Raw genomic sequence first — 17,891 nt, forward strand, 5'->3', positions numbered from 1 at the left:
TTTGCACGTGGTTTCTCGGTGTTTTTCGCGCAGCGACTGGAGCCGCGCGCCGCTCTTCCCGCCCAACGAAGAGTTCAGCCCTCGGCTCACCGCCAGCGAACGCCGGCGCAGCGTGCACGAGGCTCTGGCCCAGGTGCGCGAGACGCTGTTCGAGGTTTTGCGAGACTCGCCGCGCGCCGTGGCGGCGACAACGTCGACGTCCGGCATCTTCGAGACCATGTTTTCGACGCGGCCGGCGGCGTCGCCACCTCCGTCGCCGACCAGCGCGCTGCTAGCGCCCTCTTCGCTCCAGGTGCGTCTCGGTGAAGCCCGTTGTTGCACTGTGGAAGGCCCTACAAAAATTTACTGGAAGCAACTCTGGCGGCTACATATGAATCATTCTCAGTATATGGAAGTGTCTCTGATTACTATTTGCAGCTTCGAGCGTTTGCCTCACGTTATTATTCACGTCTCTAAATTCTTAATCTCCAGGCACTTATAGTGTTCAAATACAGCGATAGGCAAGTAGTCACTGCACGTGGGCTCATTCGTTGAAAATTGTGTATTTTATACCGCAGTATGCGTTTGCAAATAATCAATTCGGCAGTCACATCGGCATTAGAAGCTACAAGTAGAAAGCCTAGGGAAATCCATTCATCAGCGGTCAGTCTCACGTTGACTAAACCACCGTACTTACAACTCCCAGCAAAATTAGCGCCAGAGTTCGCTCTATTGATTTTTATGGGGAAACTTTGAATTTGTAAACCCATCTTTGCAAAATGTAAACTCATCTTATTTCTAAAAAAGGTAACTCTAGAGTTTTGCTTGCTAAGACCATGACCTGATTGTAAGACGCTGTGCTGGGGGCTCCGGATTAATTTTGACCACCTTGGAATCTTTAACCCCGCAAAGCCCAACACCATACCACATTAAATAAAACTAAAAGAACTTGTTGATATTTATTCCAAGCCATGCAGAGTATACTGGTAGGAAGAAAACGTTGAAATGGGGCCTTATAAGGTAAAAATATTCCAATATGTCTTCATTCCAATCTCCTGACGTCAAATTTACGTAACAGCCAATGGAAAGATGGGGTGGTGAACCGCTGCGTTGTTTGAACTACCCAATGAAACCGTCTACTCGTTTATAAGAGGTTAGTTTTGTTTGTTTTCAAAGCGAATTACATTGCCTACTTCGACAGGGTTTTCGTATCTAATTGGCTGACAGGCTTAGAGACGGGGAGAACGCATGCTTGGAGAGGGTTTCGGTGTGGCTGAGCAAGTGCAGTGAAAGTAGATAGCCTGATGGGGAGGGGGGGAAGAGGCAGCTGGCGTGTGCTACTGGCCCACTTCCCCTTGCTTAGCTTGCAGTGGCTGGACAAAAAAAAAATTCGGCGTCGTGTAAAAGAAGGTTAAAACTGCCGCTAAAACGAACCCTCAGCGAACAAGAGTCAACATAGTGTGGTGCCATACGTGCTGAAAGTGCGAGACAACGTTGCGGTACTATGAAAATATACTAGTTATATAGAAAGATAAGTTCATTCTTCCGGGGAGCTCCGAGTAGTCAGTGCCAGAGCGATCGGGGGGTAGACATGCGCTATTTATTTTGAAACGGGGCGGTCTCTAGTTCTTGCACAAAAAAGTTCAGTTTTGTTCGCCATGTTAATGCACATTTGATGCATACACGTTATCCGGACGTGGCGCGTACTCGCGGGTTTGTGACGTCGCATGATAGACCGGTGAAGTGGGTGCCACCCGAGAGCATCTTGACCAATCGCGCAAGGCTAGCGGTGTACACGTCATAATTTACGAAGAGTTCTCGCAGCTTTTGCAACGTCGCGTGTCAGAAAGGCGACGTGGGGATTGCCCTAAATGCTTTTGACAAATCGTGGCGGAACTGTTTGCAGAAATGGAATAATAACTGTAATAGCTTTAGCTTATAGCGACCCTGATGTTTCAGTAAAAAGTATGTAGTATGGTAATTACGTATTGAATAATTTAATTTGTTGTACTATCCACAACTGAAAACTGCTTCCAGCATATCAAAATCGTTAGTATAGGCTCTGCATCGGATTTGCATTAAATTATAGTTTTTCGGCATCAAATTCAGCATATAAAACAATTACTTTGTATTTTGCAGGTTTAACGCACCTAATTCTGCGTACACAACCGTGTTGCATTTCGCTGCCGCGATATTGTAGTCTCTGGGACGGGAATGGAAACCTTGACTTTGAGCTCTGCAGCACAGCGTTATAGCCACGGGGCTTCCAAAGTATTCCGTCTAAATGACATTTTTACTTTGCGCTGAAAATACGTCCAATACTGGTGGCGAAAAGGAAGGGGGAAAATGTCTTTTTATTTATAATTTCTCGAGTGTAACTCGCAGAGGGGTCTCAGTGCTAATTTCCAGATTCCTACGCAATTTATTGTATTTGGACTATTTTACCGCCGATAATGTTTTCTGAACTACGCAGACTGAGTGCTTTATTCGCGTAGAATGTAAAATAATCTTCCTTATTGATAAACAATTAAAAAGTAATGAACAGATACCATAAACATAAGCAAGATTATAGGAAGCTGGGGGTAAGAACCTCCGAACTATCTTTATTGCAGAGTCGCGCATGAAACTTTAGCACTCTTCATATAAGGCAGCAATTCAGCCGCTAATTTTCATGTCGCATTTGATGCTACCGATTTCAGAGGCAGCTCGGTTATTTTCAACTAAAGCGGATACACCAGAATTTCCGATCAGTCGATTAGAGGCGCTATAAAAACTTCTTTAATCAATTTCTGCAGGCAGCCCTCAACGATTGGCCAAACTTTTTCGGGTCGCCCCCACTTCGCTTGTCTTTCACGCGACGTCAGGAAAACCGCGAAAGATCATCATCTTATATGACGCGTGCATGCTGATTAAGCATGCTTAGACCGAACGAAAGAATAATAATTATTTCCGATTCTACGCCTTTTTTCACCATCAGCCTTCCCTAATTGGTCAGATGTTCTCGGGCTGCGCCCACTTCGCCTGTCTGTCGCGCGACGTCACAATACCGCGAAAGCTCCAAGTCCAGGAATTCGGGACATCGAATACTGCGGCGAAGCCGAGCCTGGGTGATGCGGTCGGCGTAGCTCTATGGGGAAACTTCTTTAACATTTGCAGAGCAATGCCTCCTTTTCCGCAAATTAAACTGTAGTCACGCAATTCTGGCTACAATCTAACGCTATATGTCGCGTGTAGTCTAATTTTACTAGCACTCTTTTGTAGACCTGTTTCAAATACATGGGCTCATTCTTAAAATGCGCCGCGTAAATTCGTTCGCTAACTTCAGTCTAGTGGCATAAACACTATGGGTACATCTATATATGGGTTCAATTCCGTTTTATTCCGCTTCCTGGAATTATTTTCTGGGCCTGTTTGGTTCTACTGTAATTCGACGAAGCAGCACTACAAAGCAAAAGGTTCCTCCGTTGTTCAATTGACGCGAAAAGGCTTGCCGATCATGTTAAAATTGATGGATTAGAATGTGCAGCGATAAGGCACACTCGCTCCGAGACGTGTAGTTAAAGGTAACACTGTGATATTCTGCAAGAAGCTGTGGACGGAATGTCTTGATGGAGTCGAAGCATTAAAGGGACACTAAAGGCAAATATTAAGTGAAGCTATAGTCATTGATTAGTGCTCGAGAATCTGTAAGGCATCAGTATTATCGCGAACAGAGCTTTAATAATTGAGAAACAGACGTAAATGGAGGACATGATTAGAAATTTCTTTGGGCTTGTAGGGCAGCTCAGTACGAGCAAAAAGGAAGGTGGAAGGGGTAATGAAAAGGAACGGAGAACAGATTGAGAGCTCTCTGAGAGCAATCTGTTCTCCGTTCCTTTTCGTTACCCCTTCCATCTTCCTTTTTGCTCTTTCTGAGCTGCACTACAAGCCTAAAAAAGTCATGACATACCAACTCGCCCAAACTGCCACACTTTTGACCTTCATAATTAGAGACTCCCCCGGGACATTCAAGCACTTGCGCGATGACGAAAACTCCTCAGTTAAATTCTGTCACTGGTAGTGAGCCACTCGCTCCAAAAAAAAAAGACATCGTTATATTGTATTATAAGACGAAATAAAATGCTTTTTGTCCAGTTCTATTTCATTTTTAGAAAAATGAACGCATTGAAATTACCGTTGACAACGACGCGGGGGGTCGAAAGGGTCGAATCCGCGGGCGCCGCGGATTCGGTATCACTCGAATCCGCGGCTCCCGCGCTTTCGCGTTTCGGTAACATTATCGTGTAGTGCTGCGCTGGTTTTGCTGGATCGCAAAACTCGCACAAACTGCAAGTAGCAGAGAATTCAACTTCCACGTGATGTCACGGGAGGCCCGCATGGTCCACGCCACTTGACCAAAAAGCCGCTGCAGCGGCGAATCCAGCGCTCTGTCTTGGCTCGGTAGCGCCGTCTGTCGGACGCCGTTTTGATCACCGACGGCAGCAGAAGTCGGTGATGGCGTATGCAACGTCACCACTCCCCACGACGGGAGATTTGAATTTCCAAAAAGGCATTTGTACCCTTCAGCTGCAATTTTCTCGTAAACTATCTCAGTTCTTGGCATAAAACAAGCATTGCGAGGCTTTTGGAATGGTATTTAAACAATCCGCTTTGACTTAGTATTTGCCTTAAGTGTCCGTTTAAGCCCGGCCAGCCTCCCTGTTCTTTCTAAATTTCCCACTCATGATGAAATGTTTTATTTGCTATTTAGAAAAATAAAGGTTATGTTCTTGCTTAACTCACGAAAAGCAATAATTACACTTAATTATTAAACACTTATATCAGTAATTAGACAAAACCGCTAACAGTGTTACATTAAATAGAGATTAATAGGTAATAAACAAGTCCTGTGCCTTTTACACACTAAAAATGTCATAGATATCAAATCAAATATAATTAAACAAGTGGTTCACAATGAGGCTTGGAACTGCTAAAAATAACCAAATAATGATACTGATTCATTTATTTTACCTGCATAATGGTAGTTTTCATTCGTGCACGTCATGATCTTTGTACTGTAACTAAGTGAAACTTTGGGTAACCACTGCTACCTGATAAAGCCGGGGCCAACTTGCTTACAGTATTGCGTAATGAATATCAAACGAAGAGTTATTCAAAAGGTGACCCAGTTATGATAACTAGGAATGGTAGGACTGAGCTGCTACTGATCATGGATCACTTTGTTTAGTATGACAGTCATAGCGTTCATTCATATAGGTCACCATTGATTCCAATTGAAAAATAATTTATTCTCTATTTCTTTGGTTACCATGGCTGAAAGATTACGCCCGGCTATCAGCAATCATTGGTGATAGGTTCAGCTCGACATTCTCTTATTTTATGCATCATCATAATCATAATAATAATAATCATCATCATCCTGGCTACACCCGCTGCAGGGCAAAGGCCTCTCCCAGACTTCTCCAACTACTCCAGTCGTGCTAATTGTGGCCATGTTGTCCCTTCAAACTTATTAATTTCATCCGCCCATCCACCTTTCTGCCGCCCCCTGCTACGCTTCCCTTCCCTTGGAATCCAGTCCGTAATCCTTAATGACCATCGGTTATCTTCCCTCCTCATTGCATGCCCTGCCCATGCCCATTTCTTTTTATTGATTTCAACGAAGATTTCACTAACTCGCGTTTGTTCCCTGACCCAATCTACTCTCTTCTTATCCCTTAACGTTACACCCATCATTCGTCTCTCCATAGCTCATTGCGTCGTCCCCAATTTAAGTAGAACCCTTTTCGTAAGCCGCCAGCTTTCTGCTCCGTAGGTGAGTACTGGTAAGACACAGCTGTTTTAGATTTTTCGCTTGAGGGATAATGGCATCCTGCTGTTCATGATCTCAGAATGTCGGCCAAACACACCCCAGCCCATTCTTATTCTTCTGAATATTTCAGTCTCATGATCCGGATGCGCGGTCACTACCTGCCCAAAGGAGATGTATTCCGTTACCACTTCCAGTGTCTCGCTACCTATTGTAAATGGCTGTTCTCTTCCGAGACGGGTAAACTTTACTTTAGTTTTCTGCAGATTAATTTTTAGACCCACCCTTCTGATTTGCCTGTCCAGGTCAGTGAACATGCATTGCAATTGGTCCACTGAGTTACTAAGCAAGGCAATATCATCAGCGAATTGCAAGTTACTAAGATATTCTCCAGTAACTCTTATCATCAATTCTTCTCGATCTAGGTCTCTGAATACCTCCTGTAAACAGGCAGTGAATAGCATTAGAGAGATCGTATCTCCCTGCCTGACACCCTTCTTTATTGGGATTTTGTTGTTTTCTTTATGGAGGATTACGGTGGCTGTGGAGCCGCTACACCTATCTTTCAGTATTTTTACATACGGCTCCTCCACACCCTGATTCCGTAATGCCTGCATGACTGTTGAGCTTTCGACTGAATCAAACGCTTTCTCGTAATCAACGAAAGCTATATATAAGGGTTGGTTATATTCCGCGCATTTCTATATCACCTGATTGGTAGTGTGAACATGGTCTATTGTTTAGTAGCCTCTGCGAAATTCTGTCTGGTCCTTTGGTTGACGGAAGTCTAAGGTGTTCCTGATTCTATTTGCGATTACCATAGTAAATGCTTTGTAGAGAACGGACGGTAAGCTGATCGGTCTATAATTTTTCAAGTCTTTGGCGTCCCCTTTCTTATGGATTACGATTATGCTGGCATTCTTCCAATACGCTCGAGGTCATTCGCCATTGCGTATACAGGGTGGCCAGTTTTTCTAGAACAATCTGCCCATCATCCTTCAACAAATTAGCTTTTACGTGATCCTCCCCGGCTAACTTCCCCCTTTGCATAGCTCCCAAGGCTTTCTTTACTTTTTTTCCGCGTTACTTGTGGGATGTCAAATTCCTCTAGACTATTCCCTCTTTCATTATCATCGTGGGTGCCACTCGTACTGTATAAATCTGTATAGAACTCCTCAGCCATTTGAACTATCTTATTCATATTAGTAATGGTATAGCCGGCTTTGTCTCTTAACGCGTACATCTGATTATTGCCTATTCCTAGTTTCGTCTTCACTGCTTTTAGGCTTCCTCCATTCCTGAGAGCATGCTCAATTCCATCCATTCCTTGTGTCAGCTATCTTACGCCTGTTGATTAACTTTGAAAGTTCTGCCAGTTCTATTCTAGCTCTAGGGTTAGAGGCTGTCATACATTGGCGTTTCTTAATCACATCTTTCGTCTCCTGCGATAGCTTACCGGTATCGGATCCTGTCTAACGTAGTTACCGCCGACTTCTATTGCACGCTCCTTAATGATGCCCATAAGATTGTTGCTTCAACACTAAGGCCCTCTTCCTGAGTTAAAGCGGAATACCTGTTTTATAGCTTGAACCGGAATTTTTCCATTTTCCCTCTTACCACTAACTGATTGATCGGCTTCTTATGTACCAGTTTTTTCCCTTCCCTCCGCAAGTCTAGGCTGATTTGAGATCTTACCATCCTATGGTCACTACAGTGCACCTTGCCGAGCACGTCCACATCTTGTATGATGCCAGGGTTAGCGCAGATTATGAGGTCTATTTCATTTTTAGTCTCGTCATTCAGTCCCCTCCACGTCCACTTTCGGTTATCCCGCTTGCGGAAGAAGGTATTCATTATCCGCAAATTACTGTTCTGCAAACTCTACTAATAACTCTCCCCTGCTATTCCTAGAGCCTATGCCATAATCCCCCATTGACTTGTCTCCAACCTGCTTCTTGCCTACCCTGGCATTGAAGTTGCCCATCAGTATAGTGTATTTTGTTTTGACTTTACCCACGGCTGATTCCACGTCTTCATAGATGTTTTCGACTCGCTGGTCATCATGGCTGGATGTATGTGCGTAGGCCTGTACGACCTTCAATTTGTACCTGTTATTAAGTTTCACAACAAGACCTGCCACCCTCTCGTTAATGTTATAGAGTTCCTGTGTGTTACTAGCTATATCCTTTTTAATCAGGAACCGACTCCTAGTTCTCATCTCTCCGCTAAGCCCTGGTAGCATTGGACGTGCCCGCTTTTTAGCAATGTATGTGCTTCAATTGTCCTCCTAACCTTGCTGAGCCCTATTATATCCCATTTAATGCCCGCTAATTGCTCCAATAGCACTGGTAGACTCGCCTCACTAGATAACGTCCTAGCGTTAAGCGTTGCCCGGTTCAGATTCCAATGGCGGCCTGTCCTGATCCAGAGATTCTTAGCACCCTCTGCTGCGTCACAGGTCTCAGCGCCGCCGTGGTCACTTGCTTGGCAGATGCTGGGGACTGAGGGCCGGGGTTTGATTGTTTTATTTATATAGGAGGTCGTGGGCAAGTACGGCACCAGGGTTTGCGAATCCTGCTATGGGGAGGGAGTGCGTTACCGGTTCTGGTCACCGGGATCAGGCCGCACTCCAAGCCTATTTATTCAATTTTATCAACACGACGATTTTTTTTTTAAAATTCGGTGGTAAATGGCGCGGCACGGGGATTTCAACCACGGTCCTCTTGCACACGAGGCGGATGCTGTACCTATACGCAATCGCTTCGGGTCTTTATGGAACATAGCGCAATGAATATAGAATGAAAAGTAATACAAACGATGATTGAATAACAAGGAGACGCTTGGATTGAGTCACTAGTGACGCCATATTACTTTGTATTGGTATCAATGAAAGATTGATCACATGAGTTTTTTTGCTTACTTGCTTACTTGTTTTTTTCATAAGGCGGAGTCACTAGTGGTCACTAGTTATGCATTGCGTTCGATGTGTGCCTATTTTTAAACTGGAAAGCGTCATGAATATCAAACTAAAAGTCATAAAAATGGTAATTCATATATTACGAATAGGGGATGGTAGAGGAGTCACTAATGATCATGAACCACTTTGTTTAGTTCGACGGTTTAGTTCGACTGTGGGCGTTGCCAGGCGGAGGATGATGATGACTAACGCTCGTTTACAGACGAAATTTTACGAAGCTACAGTGCTCGTTCGTGAATTTCCCTTATCGTGCGTGGTGCTGCCTCCATCGCAGATGCAAGGCACCACCAATTCGCCCACAGCCTCAGAGGTCATCCCTGAGTCGATGCGGGAGCAGACCACCCTGGAGTCGGCGCCGGAGAGCGTGAACCCGCGCGTGGACACGCGCCGGTACGTCGTCAGCGAAGAGCTGTGCGCCATCTACGAGCACATCGAGTCGCGCTGGGCCGACGTCTGCGACAAGCTGAGGGCGGATCTCAACGGCAGGTGAGGAGGCTAGCCAGAGCATGGCACGTCGAGAGCCAAGGTGGTAACTGAAATATTTCTGAGTTGCGCGCATAATTTAAATTGAATTTTAAGGATTGTAGGCATGAATGCGCGTTATTAGAAAAAATAAAATGTACTATGTATCGAAATGCATAAATAACAAAGGTAAAGCACGATACACTGCATACTAACTTTATGTGGACAAAATTTATTGAGAGGCCCAATGAAAAATGTTCTATCGTCTTTAGAATCTTCGTGTCGAGGTTGCTGCAAAATTAGTTATTCCTGAGAAACATTAATGGCCTCCGAACAACATCGCTATACGCTGAAATTTAGACGCCAACAAAATACATCGTTTTTTAAGGAATGAACAATTTATTCGCGAAAATTCAATGGTCTGGTATGGATGGAATGATGAAAGAGCGCTTGCCATGCAATTTGTATTGCGTATGTATAAGAGCCGTAAAACTAGCCACTGGATTGCCTATGTAAGGGGTGAACCACCAGCAGGCATGTTGGAGTAAAAACCAGTTTTGCTGGTAGAAAAGCGGCCTGATGGCAAAAGTAGATAAATACCGCTCAATACATGGTTATTCACAAGGTGTTTACTCGAGTGACGACGTCTTCCGGAATGTTTACTGGCTTATCTGAGTTTCACGCTTTCTATCTCTACATCTATATCAAACACATTTTTCTTTTCCTACTTATCATCGACGGATAAGTATAGTAGTAGCTTAGCGCAAAAAAAAAAAAAACACAGGCACAAGGAAGACAGACAAGGACAAGCGCTACTCACAACTGTTTAATGGAAGGAAGGATAGTGCATATGTATATATATCCTCTTGTCACGCATGCGCCTACCAAGCAGAAGATAAGCCAGTACATGCACATCAAAGGCGGTTGCGCAAGAAGTTAAATTCGGCATCCAGTAATGTGATCGACGGCTCACTCACACATCTATTTCTATTCTTCTTGATAAAGAAGGCCTCAAGTGCGAGCCTGGAAGACGCATTGCCGCTCCTGCCAAGAATAGTTGTCGCAGAAAATCGAGCGTCGCAACCACACGCGGCAGCCCCGCCTGCTCTTACAGCAAACTCGAGAACACAGCTTCGAAAGCTTGTTGGGCGCAGAGAGGGGCTGCCGCACGAGGCATGAGAAGCCCTTTGTTGAGTGCTCCAGAGGGGTTGTTTATGCAATTCCCTTGCACCCTTGTGGGCAGCTTTACATTGGACAAACTGAGCGTTGTGTGAATGACCGTTTAAGGGAACATGCGCAAAAACTAAAGAAAAAAGAGGATAAGGGCGTACATTTGGTGGCTCATGTCACCGCGTGTGGTTGCGACGCTCGATTTTCTGCGACAACTATTCTTGGCAGGAGCGGCAATGCGTCTTCCAGGCTCGCACTTGAGGCCTTCTTTATCAAGAAGAATAGAAATAGATGTGTGAGTGAGCCGTCAATCACATTACTGGATGCCGAATTTAACTTCTTGCGCAACCGCCTTTGATGTGCATGTACTGGCTTATCTTCTGCTTGGTAGGCGCATGCGTGACAAGAGGATATATATACATATGCACTATCCTTCCTTCCATTAAACAGTTGTGAGTAGCCCTTGTCCTTGTCTGTCTTCCTTGTGCCTGTGGTTTTTTTTTTTTTGCGCTAAGCTACTACTTCAAATATGGACGACCAACTAGCCCTACAGTCAACTCTCCTAGGATAAGTATAGATTCATTTTAAGAAACAACTAAGGAGTCTACGATAAATTATATGGCTTTACGGAAGGCTTGTTCGTACCATCTTGAATCGTACTGACTCGATATTTTCGACGAATCATTTATTTTCGGGGGGCAAATGAAGTTCCTACACCTCTAAACTTTAGGAAAAACTTACAAGCCGGAGAACCCCCTAAGATATTTAGTGTCACAGCTATCCTAAAGGCAATTTTGGTTTCGTTTATGATTGAGTGACTGTGCCATGGCATCCATAGACAGAACGTGGTCACGTTTGAGAAAGACACCGCGGCGTTTAGACACTCTCTCGGACGTACTGGGTGAAGTGCTCTTTATTTTTTAATTATTTATTATTGTTATCTCCGGGGTTCTTATATTACAGAGGGGAGGGGCATAGAAACGCAGGGTAGGAAATGCTACTATAACACCAGCGGTAAAACTACACCTATTAGGTTAACAACTGAAACACGTGAAACAATAAAACATGATGATAGTGGTGACATGGTTAACGAAGGGGTGCTGTAACTTAAAATTATTCCAAACTGTTGTTATACCCTTTCTGCCATTATCCCTCCACGCTTGGTCAAAAATTGTTGGCCACGCCCATTTCACCTGTCTTCGAGCAGCGTCAAGAAAACTAGGAAAACTCTCCCCACCTGATATAACGCCTTCAGCCTAGTTATGCATCCGTAGGCTTAAAATAAGAAATTGCTTTTTCCGATTATACGCCCTTTTCGCCTTTATCCTTCTATCATTAGTCAAGTTTTTTTTTTTCGGGCAGCGCTTACCTCGCTTGTATGTCGCGAAACATCACGAAACCGCAAAAACTGCCCACGTCAGAGTGTCTTCTATTCACTGAAAATGATGCACGAAAGTGACGTGTTCGCACTTTTGAAATTACCGTAGGCGGCCCCTCTACAAAACGTATAGAAAATGGCTTCCCGGCGATCACTCTTGCTCGGTATACGCGAAACTGCCGGCGAGAATTATTTTTTTATTCGTGTATTACAGCTTTTATTTTGGCAGTATTATCTTGCCTAGCTCTTTTGGCACACATACGACATCGCTCTGCCGACTCTTCTACTCTGAGAACCCATTTCAGCGGTATTTTAAGTTCCCCGTTCAACGGCGTCGCGATTTTCGACCAGCCTCCGCAATCGAAGCAAGAAAAAGCGGGTCAGTCAGAGACGCCGGCGCAATTCTCACCATCCGGATATCTAATTTCACTTGGCTAGCTAGGCCCTACCGAAATCCTCTGCATTGCTGTGGTCTCCTAGCTTCTTGTCAACCAATTAAATAAAAGAAACCACCTGTCAAAGAAGGTGATGTTATTCATTTTGAAAGCAAATAAATAGGGACCCTTTCTAAACGAGGAGAGCGCTAGATTGCGCTGTTCACACAACACGGCAGGTCACCGTCTGATGCTTGTGCTTGCGGTTACGCAAATTTGGCGTCAGAACATGGGAATAACATTTAATATAGTAGTTTTACGCTTTTAGGTCCAAGGTAAAAATGTGTCTATCTTTGATTGGTACGGAATATCGAACTGCTACATGCTGTTACATCGGGCCTCACAGCGAGCAGCGTCACAATATTTCCTCTACTGGGACACGATACACAAACATGAAGACTTGTCATATATCATTTTTATGCCTTCTAGGTACCGAACCTTCAATATTGCAAAAAAAAAAAAAAATGAAGTACAGGTAGTATCATGCCGCTACTCGTGTAGCACACGTGAAGAGACTAGTAAACAGATTTTTGCGAATGATTGTTCAGATAAGTGATAATTTGAGTCATCAGCGAGAAATATCACCTGCTGACTCATCGGTATATAAGCGTGGTAGCAGAACTGCCGCCGTGGCGACAATAGCGTGGAGAGTAGGCTTGGAATAAATGCGAAAAAGGTTTGCAGTACTGACCAATTCAAACGAAAAGAAAGACGTTTGACGGACATTTGATTAGACGACGCGGCTTTTTCCTGAATCATCCTTCATCCAATCGACAACCGGGACCACGAACCGAGCAGCCGGAAGCATGCCAATCGTCTACAATTAGTCATTACGCCACAAACTTAGCCTTCAATATGCCACTACTCGTCTTGTCCGCCTCATTGTGAACAAGGAACCCGTACGGGTTCCGAAATATCTTTCTTTTCGTTTGACTTGGCCAGTAACTGCAAACCTTTTTCACTTCAATGCCTGACCAGCAGAATTTTCGTCGAAACCTTGAATATACCAGGCTTGTAATAGCCGAACAACGTGAGGATGACCATGCCATGCTCGTTGTCTATGGAAGTGACGTCCCAACCTCTCTGGAAGGAGCGCTAGGGTTCAGTCTGATAATGGTTTGGAAAGCGAAACGTTCGCTTACCATTGCGTGATGGTTCAGAATAGCTGATCAACCAGCGTGCGATTCTGATCACTCATACGAGTATAAGGAAACGGTGCGCTGTCACGTTGTCGTGACGGTAAAGAATGCCATTGCGGCACAGTGGTGAGTCACGATACTAACACTTTATTGGGCGCACCTGTGCTCCCAAAAACAACTTGCACTCGGGTAGAATAATATTGACGAGTGCATGCCTCGAAAAGTGAAACGTGATCCGCGGTCGGCGATTTATGGACGACTCGTCGATATTTTCAGAGCAATCAGCGCGCGTGCCATCTCTGATTGCAAGGTTCGGCGATAACACACACACACACACACACACACACACACACACACACACACACACACACACACACACACACGCACACGCACACGCACACACACATAATATATATATATATATATAATATGATCGAGTGGAATCCACTACAACTATCCAGAAAGTTCTGACCACACGCGGGTGCGCCTTGCGCCCGCGTGTTATGAGCGGTCACCAGAAATATGATAATGTATGGCTGCCGATAAGACAGAGACCAATCAGAAAAATATTTGCTTCGATATCGACGAGTGTCGAGAGCTACGGAGGTGCCATCTCATAAATCTGAACGTCCAGCTGCTTCCTCTAATCTCCTTCTAGACGAACGAATTGTCTTGACGAAAGAACAGCACTCGGAAACGGTCTCAAAACATATGCAGTCTTCAGCGCATGTACACGTAACAACCTCACGTACTGCACACTGGCTAGAAATTTTACACGAACAATGCGAGCCTACGCCTCCAAAATTTCGTATTCATTCAGATAAGTATGTGGGAGAACAACTGCAGACCTTATCGGTCGTTGCTTGCTGTGCTACTTGACCATAAAAGTGCCGCAAGTCCTTGATTGCGCTTAACGTTGTCAAGGATATAAAATATCGCTATATCATTAGGAAACGAAGCGGTGCACTGTTATTTGGTGACTGTATTCCAAACCAGTTATCCCGCATGGCGCACCGTACACAGCCACAAAAAACTGACGAAGCGTGTAATGCACGTGTCGTACACATGTCGAACAACTTTTTTATGGAAGTGCCTATGCGGAGATTGTCATGTAACGAATATGGAGATGCAGCTGTGCTGAGTTGAAGAAAAAAAAAAAACACCCGCGGTTGCCCCTTTTAGAGCGTACACCTACAGGTTGCAACATTACATAGCGGAATGAATTCTCCACTCGACCGCAGATACGGCCAGTTCCTCGCCGACTGCCGCAGCTGCTTGGAGTGCGAGACGGGTGAGTGCGAGCGCGACCAGCTGCGCCACGAGATGGCCGATGCCCGGCGCGACCTCATCGCCGAGATGAAAGATGTGTTCCGCTCCACCTGTGACGAATTCGACGAGTGGCGCATGCGCTATCTGGAGCGCGAGCTCCAGCTGTCGTGCTCGGCGCTACAAGAGGGCGACCGCTTCCGCGTGATGGCCGCCGTCCTGCGCTACGAGATCCTGGAAGGCCTGCCAGAGCTCGAGAAGCGGACACGGGAGAGGGCGGCCGCACTGTGGAAGGAGCTCGTCGAGGAGCAGTGGACAGACGTCGACGTACTCTTCGACGCCTAGCGCACCTATATAGCGTGACTTGAAAAATGCAGTTTTTCTTTTACTGTCTCCGCGACTTCTTGAATCTACATCCGTCTAGATTGCTGACTCGCACACTGGGTGCTCTCGAGCGACCTGTCTTCTTTGCTTTCTTTCTACGATAGCGAGGCACGTTCGCGCAGTCGCCGTTGTCGTGCTGTTGACCGTGTGTTGACCGACATGGATGTGCTGTTGGCGCGTTGAGGGTCAGGATAGGATGGCTCCAGAGACACGCAATGGGCGCCTGCAAAAGTGGCGAATCCTAGTGAACGTACTGTCACCCTGCCGGAGTGAGAGCAGCCGTCTGGCTTCCGCTGCTGGCAAGAGAGCTGTGCGTGCACTAATTAGTGTTACTGCTAAGCACCTACGTGCCAAGCACACGGTGCTGCATACAGACCATCAAACCGAACCGGAACTGAACCACAAACCGGTTTCGAACAGTTTTTCTCAGCTGTACGGGAATGAACTAAACTGATAAGTTTTCCGCCATCTTGGAACCGAACCCGAACTTTATGGAGGAACTGTTGCGAACCGTTTCGACCACAGCTACAGCCTTGGGTCGTTCTTGCAGAATTTCTGCGACCCTGCCGGCAGCTGCGCTAACGAGAGTCGACGAGACGAGAGTCGCGGCGCGTCGTGTGTTGCCTCGGCAACGCCACAGATCACTGAAGTGTACCCATTGTCCCCCCGTTGTGTGTAGACCTATGAGGAAGCACAAATGCGTATGATGCATTTCGCACCTCTGGATTTGTCGTCGAAGTGAACTGCACAACTCGCGGTTTTACATTGGCCAGCATCGCAGTCAATGTAACGCCTGGTGCTCCACTCGACATTGCTCGACAAAGTTTTGGTTTGCATCACACGCAGCGTGCACACATTTGTATTCCTGGCGACTTCAGCGCGTTTAAGGCACCGTTGACCGACACGTACGTGATGCACAATTACCAAAATTCGCCTCTGCCAGTGATATTGTATTGCTCGTTAACCCTCAATCACAACGTCTAAACCGATGTAAGGGTTGCTCGCAGCCCACAGAGGAAAGTTGCTCACATCACGTTAGCATCCCTCGCTCTCGCCTCCTACGGACGCGGCTGGTTGTTGCCTTTAGCATATGGCACATTATGACTGGTTAGCAGTTTCGAGACCCTGACCATCAAAACATTTTCCTGTCAAAACAAACCAGAACAGAAGCGTCTAACAAAATTTTTAACACAATCTCAATCCCCTTCTGATTCTAACCCTTTTTTGACTAGTGTTGCCTAAAGGCGACGCATCAGACAAAAAAAAATATTCTTGACGTGTGTTCCATATAGATCACGAAGTTTCTAGTGCTTGGTCACTATAGAAAACAACGAAGAAAATATCCACAACCCCACGGGCGTCTAGACAGGTCCCAGGCGGTCGACCTGAGACGGTTGCAGACGGGCACTTTCACAAACCCCTACCACCTGCACCGCCTGTGGCCCGCGCTGCACCCGTCGCCCGGCTGCCCGTGGTGCGAGCACGAACGGGCCGATATGGCCCATGTGCTTTGGGAATGCCAACGCCACGTGGAACAAGGACAAGTTGTAAGGGGGAATACAACAGCAGAACCCTCTGAAGCGGGGCGCCTCGCTGAGAGATGGCAAGCCGCCCTCCTCAGCGAGGCACCCGAAGACCAGGAGTGGGCCGGTCCAGCGAGCCAGGGCCGTTGCCGAGGATTTCGAAAGATCTTCCTCGGGCGATGGACCCCTGGCAGCCTAGCCCCGGGCACCAACATCAACAACCGTTTATTAATAAAGTTTATTCCTATCCTATCCTCGCTAAACTGTTTTCGACCAACCCTTACTGACAGGCAGCAAGGGCCATTTGCTGCTTTTTAGAGCAGGAACGCAGGAAGACGAAAAAGTTTGGCATACGACTCGATTTTTTCAAAGGCAGAAATCTTCATCCTTATCACGCTCAGGGAAGACAGAGCAATGCAAGATCTCCGACTGCATTAGCGTCACATACGTGATGTAAACTGTGAGGCTCGAGGGCGAACGACTGAAGGCACACGGGTACTGTCTCTTGGTAATTACATGTTTAATAACGACAGTAACGGAAAACTCTGTGGCGCAACAGGGCGACGCTCGCACACTCGCACAAAACGGTCATTTCACAGTCAACGCGCCCAGTTCTCGGCAGTCTCTGCTGGCGTCTGACCAGGCGTCCTCTCGTAGGTTGAGTACGAAATGCTAAACTGAGCAGCTGCGGGTGCTGCCATCTGTCCAGAGGCACAGCAGGTAGGCAGTGGGGGATGGCTGACGCCTCACGAAACCAAATGAACCGCACACATATGATTTACCTATGGCAAGAGCGGCCTGTAGAAATTCCAAATGAAGCCGTGAGTGGCTTGGCGTGAAGCCCACTTCCAGTTTTCTGCGTGGCGCTTCCGCCGTATTGTTGAAAAAAAATTCAGCAATATATTTGCATGCGTTCGAATTCTTTGGGTACTTTTTATCTGTCTGTCTGTCTGTCTGTCTGTCTGTCTGTCTGTCTGTCTGTCTGTCTGTCTGTCTGTCTGTCTGTCTGTCTGTCTGTCTGTCTGTCTGTCTGTCTGTCTGTCCGTCCGTCCATCGATCCATCCATCCGTTTCCCCACCCACCTCGTCCTCTGGGTAGTCGATGGTCGAATCGTTAGCGCATCGTGATGCTGTGCTGAGATAACAGTCTTCGAAATCGACCTTCAGACCAACTTGGGTCATTGAGTATGCGGCAATGTGCCGCTCTTCAACGAACCTCTTTCACGCCGACGTGGTTCACTGCAGATGCACGGCTTTCTGGGCACCGTTGTTCGAAGAATCTCTTTGAGGCCGACTTGGAGCACTGGGTATGTGCCGCTTGGTCTGTGCTGGTCTTCAATGAAGCTGTTTGATCCTAACTTGAGTAACTAC

General features: G+C 46.2%; 1 protein-coding gene across 1 annotated transcript in view; it reads left to right on the forward strand.

Moving 5' to 3' along the window:
- Positions 1–15,007, forward strand: part of LOC126530318 (uncharacterized) — a 29,634-nt gene extending 14,627 nt beyond the window's left edge. Inside the window, exons 6-8 of the mRNA XM_050177638.2 lie at positions 34–292; positions 9,040–9,251; positions 14,590–15,007. Coding sequence (XP_050033595.1) covers positions 34–292; positions 9,040–9,251; positions 14,590–14,959 — 841 coding nt within the window. The 3' untranslated portion in view covers positions 14,960–15,007. The remainder of the gene's footprint in view (positions 1–33; positions 293–9,039; positions 9,252–14,589) is intronic.
- Positions 15,008–17,891: the final 2,884 nt, after the last annotated feature.

This window comes from Dermacentor andersoni, chromosome 5 (genome assembly GCF_023375885.2).
Source record: "Dermacentor andersoni chromosome 5, qqDerAnde1_hic_scaffold, whole genome shotgun sequence".
Lineage (NCBI taxonomy): Eukaryota > Metazoa > Arthropoda > Arachnida > Ixodida > Ixodidae > Dermacentor > Dermacentor andersoni.